We start from the raw sequence: 7,916 nt of genomic DNA on the forward strand, positions 1-7,916 counted from the left end.
TATGGGAGAACCTGTACAGTAACTTGTTTTCATGCACTCCAGAATGTCTTGCCATATACTTTTTTAATCTTGGTTATATATACACACGCTATCTCATTATCACATGACAGTAAAGTTAGAGGAAGGACAGTCAAGTCAAGTCAAAGTCTTTTTACATTGTTCTGAAATAGGCATCTTATCTAGTAGTTCAACATTGGTCTAGAACCATAAGTTTTTATTTTTTATTTTTTTTATCAGCAATCAAAGATATCATTAAATACACAAGATGTGCTACAGAGAAATACAAATAAAGGGGAAAAAAACTGCCTAAAACCATGGAATAGCTTCTTGGCCTATACCAGCACAGATTATTGGCATATGAGAAGATACCACTAAAAAATTAATGCAGTATCTACAAGCATCATTCACGTACAACCACCTCTTGACATACTTTGTGTTAAATCTTCGGTTACAATTATCCATGAGAAAGTAGTGCCAAAAAAAGTGATTTCGTTTAATCGCTGCTAATTATTAACTATGAAAATAAAATGAAAGGTAGGGAAAACAGACTGGCATCTGTGTGTAGAGCAACTGTATGCTAAAAAAAAATTGTATCTACAATTGTGTCTAAAGTTTTGTTCTTAATTTAATTTGAAAAGGATGAAACCTACTCAATCTGCGGTTTATGAATCAATCATCAAACTTGGTTTTTGTAAGCCAAATATCAACCCGAGTTACTAATTTGGTTGATAAAAATTAATTATGTTGCATCTTAATTGGGTTATTATATATATTGAAAAGTTTAATCTATCAATATTTTTTATTTTCTAAAGTCTCTATTTTATTTTATTGGTACAAGATTAACAGACTTGACTCCTTAGCTAATTATGGTTGAAAAACTTATTTAAATTCCTTATTTTTTTATTTCATTATGAACAATATTACTTAGTATGTATTGACACCAAAAAATGGGGTTGACTAAATGGGTCGTGGTAGAAGAACTTTCCTTTAGTCAAACCATTGAAGTTAGCCGATATAATTGATCAACCACCGTATTAATTGAAAGGCAGCAGTATTAATCGAAAGGGTTGTCCATCAACTAAGACACCCGTGTTAGGGTATTTTTTAATTTAAGGTATAAGGGTCCAAAAATATGTTTGAGAGTAAAATTAGTTTTGAGTTATGTTTGATTCTCCGCTCAAAAGTATGTTTGGGAATAAAATTTTGCCTTACAAACTTAATTTTGAAGAAACAAGACTTCAGATACTTTCACAAATTCAATTTGTAAACTTTAATTCAAAATGCACTAAATCAATTGATTTGATTTAATAGAGTGATATGAAGAAGGTGACATTTCCCAAATGCACTAAATACGATGTTGGGCTTGAATGATTATTTTATTGGACTCATAGTATTCTTTTATGGTTGTGCTTCTTGTACTTCCCATTGCATTATAGAAAATCCATTGGGAAGTGCAGGAAACAATGGTGGGAGTGCATGAAGTTTTACCCTTCTTTGTTGAGTTTTTACAGCATAAAAGATAGTATTGCTTATCAAAGGTTCCTTTGACTCACAACAACCAAGTCCACTTCAGAAATAAAAACTAGAATCAATGAGGTTATTTGCTTATAATCCAGTAATCCTCCAGTTTAGGGTAAACTTTTGGGACATGCTAGGTGCACCCAGCAACATTGCTAGTGCACCCAGCAATTAGGTGAATGGGCAAAATTGCCCTTGCGTTAAAAAAAATAATTTTTTCTTTCAGAAGAAGGTTCTTCCGGTAGAACAATTTATTCTTTCGGAAGAATAAATTGTTCTACCGGAAGAACCTTCTTTCGAAAACTTTCCGGAAGAAGGTTCTTCCGGATGAACAATTTGTTCTACCGAAAGAATCTTCTTCCGGTAGCTTTCTTCCGGTAACTTCTCCAGAAGAAGGTTCTTCTGATAGAATAAATTATTCTACCGGAAGAACCTTCTTCCGAAAGAAGGAATTATTTTTTTAATACAAGGGCAATTTTGCCCATTCACCTAATTGCTGGGTGCACCAGCAATGTTGCTGGGTGCACCTAGCATGTCCCTAAACTTTTTCTTCTTTAGTTAGATTGGGCTTTACTTGGGTTTAGTCTAAACGGTGTAGATATTTGTTTAGGCCCGTAGTGTTTTGAGGCTCGTTTATTTTCTTCAACCAAGATGCATTAGTGCATTTGGCCCAAAAAATAGTGGTAAAATAATGTAACTTTTTTTTAGGAAAAACGAAAATACGATTAGGAAATATAATGAAGATATATTAAATATTTAAGCAATATATTTTCTAAAAGTAAATGTCAAACAAGATCAGGAGCAATGACTACAAATTTAGAAAAACATATTATTTTTTCCCTCAAACTAATAACAGTAATAAACAGTTTTATTTATATTTGTTTTATTTGATTCAGCATATGTTTTGTTATTCCTAAGATGTAATTGTTATTTTAATATTTCTTTGTTTTATTATTATTATTAACAAATATTAATGTATGCCACGACAAATTAATAATCAGATAATTAATTTAAACATGAAGCAAGGACCTCCATTGTATCCAAAAGGAGAAGCAGACTAACATTTATCTTTCATTTTCTTCGGATTTGTACTCTTCGTTGAGTCCAACCCGTCATTCATTCAACACGAATCAGGCAACTGCAGCAACAAAGAAGCTTTGAATTGGAGAAGAAGAAGAAGAAAACAAAGCTTTAGATATTCTACTCAATGAGCTATTGCCAAGTTAACGTTAAAAGCAATGATAAAAATCATCTTTCGTTGTAACATTTTAGCGAAAACATTGTGTTATGACGTGAATAACTCCTGTACACAGATTTGCCAGGTAGTTAAGTGTTATGTGGGCATTAACGTTAACTAGAACGACAAGAGGTCAACGACAAAATTAACTTATTAGAGTATTTATATATTTGTGGACTAAATTGGTGATTTAAATAAATTTTCCAGGATAAAATTGACACCATGCCAGGTATATTTTTTGGAACCAAATAGGTTATTTATTCATTTTTTTAATCTCTAATATCAAGTAACTATTAATTTATGATGAAACAATAACGTTAATAAATGATATAATAATAATATTGATAGTCTATTGACTTGCTATGTCATCAAAGAGTCAAAGACTAATATGACTACCTTTCATCAATTGTTCTAAACATTCGAATATTTGTAGTCTATAAAATGGACTTTTTACTAATACGGGTAATCTTGCAAAACTATTTACCAGTATAGGTGTATTAGAAAACTATTTAACGACAAGGGTATTTTAGCCAATTAGGATTCATGAGATGTAACTTATAGTAACGCGCTGTATTTTTCGCTTATCATATGATAGAAGACACCACTTTGATTCACTTCTTCTTTTCAAATATTTTTTTCAATATAGTAGGTGCTACTCTGTGTGCAGCCCATAGGAGGCGCCATCCTGATAATCCCCATCTCTATTCGGTATTTAGCACTGGCAAAGCCGACTCTAAAAAAGAAAAACATATGATAAATATTTGTTTGACTAAATCTCTTTTAACGTTTTCACTCAATTATTGTCGACAAAGTTAACGTTAAATACTTGTTTAATGACTAGATTTCATATCATTATTTTTATTCAAAACACTAATGTTTGGTTTGATTGTTCTTATTTTTTACTATTGTTTTTCACTATTTTTTATTTTTTATATTAAATCTTTAAATAAAAAATAGTGATATTTTTATATTTAATAGAGAAAGAAAAACAACATTTTCTTAAATGAAACAAGTTCTAAGTAGTTTTCATTTTCAGTTTGCGTATATGTATAAATAAATAGAAAAAATGTTTTACCCCGACTTTTCTTTATTAGAATCGGCTTGACTGATGCTAAATACCTATCAAAGATGGTGTGTACTAGTTGGTGTCTCTTGTATCCTAGGTGACAAAAATGATTTACCTCAAATTCATAGGGATCTCATATATCTAAGATATTATCCACTTAAATGTTTGATTGGCTATCAAAGTTTTTTCCTTGAAAAAAGTGTCTTATGGGTTGGAGGAAGGACTCAACTCAGCTATCCCAAAGTCCTATCCCTTTTCTTGTCCCTCGATTATTATTATGACACATAAATTAATATTTCACATGTCAACAATTTAAAATTTTAATGTCGATAGAGTAAAAAAGTAGAATAAATTACACATACATCGCTTGAGATTTAAGAAAATTACACATGTCTTTCCTCCTTATAAAAAACATACACACATCTCTTTTGAGGTTTGAGAAAATTACATGTCTTTCCTCAAATTTAAGAAAATTATGCAGGACTCCCTTTTGAGTTTTTAAAACCTACACAAAAATTTCCTAAATGTCGTCTAAACATTTGACAATAATAAGCATGTGTGTTGACAATTTTAATTAAAAAAAGGTTAAAAAAGCAATGTAAAGAAATTAAAAAACCTAACACTCACTACAACAACATAAAAGTAAGTTCGAATGTATTCAAACTTAACATTTTTATATTTAGGTTAAATTACTCATTTGATCCTTATAATTTCATGGTTCTTACCTTTTTAGTCCTTATAATTTGAGAGTAGTCTTATTAGTATCTATCGTTTACATCTTAATTCTTTTTTAGTCGCTATAGGTTTAAAGTGTTATTTTTAGTCTATATATTTTAGATTTTAATTCTCTTTTAGTTCCTATAATTTTTAAATTATAGGAACTAAAAAAGTAAGAATCATAAAATTATATGAAATAAAAAGAACACTTTTAAACTGAAAATTAAAATATAAACTAAATGAACAAAAGAAGTAAAAATCATAAAACGATAAAAAATAAATGAATAATTTAATCTTATATTTATGAGGACAAAAAATATATTTTAACCTATTTAAATCAAAATCATTAATACATATGACAACTTATTATTATGAAAATATTTAAGCCAGATTTAGAGAATTTTTATAAGTTAAAAAAAATGTATAATTTTCTTAAATATGAAAGGAAAAATGTGTAAGTTTTACAAAAACAACAAAACGTATATATAATTTCCGGACATCAGTAATTTTTTTTTTTTTAAAAAACATGGTGATGCCTGTGACTCTTCTTCTTCCCATTCTCTAAAGTACCATAACCACTTCACCCACTACACCTCCCTCTCTCATTTTTCCAGAAAGAAAAATTCTCTTTTTACTTCCTTCCGACTTATCCACTGACTCCTCCTTCTATTTTTTGTGCCAATTGATTTATCTCTCACTCATGGGTAATTTCGCCAAATCGAAGGATATGGGGCAATAGAATTTTAAGCAAAGCAGCAACTCGTGTTTGTCGACCTTAAATGCGAAAAGTTGCAGAAATGCTTTCCCTATGGCACATGATGGTCGATGACGTTTAGCAACACCAAAATCACCATAAAGGTGTTGAGGGGTGAGGATGCACAGATCGGACTCACTGCACCGCAGAAGGATCCGAACTCCGCGAGCGAGTTGAGATTAAAAAAATTGGTGAGTATCGGAGAAGCGGAAATTGATTCGTGAGAAAGCGGGTTCGATGGAAAGTGAGTGGGAGAGGGAAGAGGAGGTGGAGATGCGGGGGCTGGAAACAATGAGAGGGTCGATTGGGTCGTCGAGGAATAAGGGAACAAGAAGAAGAAAGGTATGTTGGGACGAAGGTAGCGACTAACGAATTTAAAATGCAATGATGCTGACATGTGAAATTTTAATTGATGTGGCATAATAACAGCAGTTTGAGACAGGTGATTTCAGTTCAAACAGTAGTTGATATCGACGGTAGAAGCAGTGGTTGACGGTGGCAAGGTAGTAGGTTGCGTTATTGATATCGACGGCGACGAAGGTGGCCCAGGTGAAGAAGACTGGAACATGACCACAAAATTCAATGATCCTTCACCCCAAAATTACTATGGGCAATATCGACATTCTAATTTAAGGGTAATATGGACATTCAATATTGTAATATATATATATACCCTCGTGAATTCTGGCATGCCACAACACTTCCAGTGATCATCTTCTCCATCCAGAACGAACAAAAATGGAGAATTCGACCCAAGAATCCCACCTCCGATCCGAAAACTCCGTGAGCTACGAATCCCCCTACCCAATCTACGGCATGTCGTTCTCCCCTTCCCACCCCCACCGCCTGGCCCTCGGCAGCTTCATTGAAGAATACACCAACCGCGTTGACATCCTCTCCTTCCACCCCGACACCCTCTCCCTCACCCCCAACCCTTCTCTCTCCTTTGACCACCCTTACCCTCCCACCAAACTCATGTTCCACCCCCGCAAACCCCCCTCCTCCTCCTCCGACCTCCTCGCCACCTCCGGCGACTACCTCCGCCTCTGGGAGGTCCGCGACAACTCCGTGGAGGCCGTCTCCCTTTTCAACAACAGCAAGACCAGCGAGTTCTGCGCCCCCTTAACCTCCTTCGACTGGAACGATATCGACCCCAACCGCATCGCCACCTCCAGCATCGACACCACCTGCACCATCTGGGACATCGAACGCACCCTCGTCGAAACCCAACTCATCGCGCACGACAAAGAGGTCTACGACATCGCATGGGGAGAGGCCAGAGTCTTCGCCTCCGTCTCCGCCGACGGCTCCGTTAGAATCTTCGACCTACGCGACAAGGAGCACTCCACCATCATCTACGAGAGCCCCCACCCTGACACCCCTCTGCTCCGTTTGGCTTGGAACAAACAGGACCTGAGGTACATGGCTACTATTTTAATGGACAGTAATAAAGTTGTGATTTTGGATATTAGGTCTCCCACTACCCCTGTTGCGGAGTTAGAGAGGCACCGTGGGAGTGTGAACGCTATTGCTTGGGCTCCTCATAGTTCCACGCATATTTGTTCTGCTGGGGATGATACTCAGGCTCTTATTTGGGATTTGCCCACTCTGGCTTCTCCCACTGGGATTGATCCCGTGTGTATGTATTCTGCTGGCTGTGAAATTAACCAGCTGCAGTGGTCTGCCGTGCAGCCCGAATGGATTGCCATTGCTTTTGCCAACAAGATGCAGCTTTTGAAGGTTTGAGGTGAGTCGAGGGAGAATAAACACAATTCTAGTTACTCAAACTTGATTGTGGGATAGATAGGACTCCTTTCGCGGATGCTGCAACTTCTTAGTTCTCGTGGCTTGTGTATAAGAGTGAGTGAGTTAGTACTATATATAATACTATTGTAGTTGTTGACTGTAAAATAGTTTGCCCTCCTCATGTTTTACTTGTAGCGAAATTGATGATCAATTTGTCTGTTGAGGATAGCTTTTAGATACATGTATGTCCTGTTCAGGATTTAAGATTCCATGTCTGTTGATGTGGAAGCCATAACTATTAGTTTCTTAGTAAACATGAAAAATCACATGTCCAGATGATAGTTGTAAAATGTTCAGTGTATGTATTAGCATTTGATTGTTATTAAACTCCCTACCTCTGATATGTATGGATCTGTATTTTTGACTTTTGACCATATGCTTTCACGCTTAGCTCCATGACTAATGCCTTTGTTTGTTATAGCTTAGAGCTTCCTTGCTAAGCATTTATTTGTCCAACCATAGTCTTTATGGTTAGTATCAATCTCAATTCTGAACTCTGAGAATACAATATTCCTAGACCACTATAAGCTCACCATATTTTTGAACTAAGTGTTAATTGAAGATTGACTTTGGCAATTGTATGCTAGCTTTCAAACTCGGCCGAAAACTCATCATCTCATTAAGAATATGCCACTTGTTCAGGACTGTTTGGTATTGCTGGTGATTTTGGTGTTTATTTTAACTCAGGCATTTTTCTGGAGCTGTTTCAATGACAAATTCCCCTTCTTTGTACACTGTCACGCTCCTGAATTGGTGCTTCTTTAAGCATCACTTACCTATATAAAAATTTACAATTATGTGTTTTGTATCTTACTTCC

The 7,916-nt window shown here is 35.1% G+C and overlaps 1 protein-coding gene across 1 annotated transcript; it reads left to right on the top strand.

The window, feature by feature from the left end:
* The first annotated feature begins 5,091 nt into the window (after positions 1 to 5,091).
* LOC100782785 (protein TRANSPARENT TESTA GLABRA 1) lies at positions 5,092 to 7,425 on the top strand. Its single transcript, XM_003523266.5, has one exon. The coding sequence runs from the start codon at positions 6,031 to 6,033 to the stop codon at positions 7,036 to 7,038; it is 1,008 nt and encodes a 335-aa protein (XP_003523314.1). The 5' UTR covers positions 5,092 to 6,030; the 3' UTR covers positions 7,039 to 7,425.
* The last annotated feature ends 491 nt before the right edge of the window (positions 7,426 to 7,916 follow it).

Source organism: Glycine max, chromosome 4 (assembly GCF_000004515.6).
Source record: "Glycine max cultivar Williams 82 chromosome 4, Glycine_max_v4.0, whole genome shotgun sequence".
Taxonomy (NCBI): domain Eukaryota; kingdom Viridiplantae; phylum Streptophyta; class Magnoliopsida; order Fabales; family Fabaceae; genus Glycine; species Glycine max.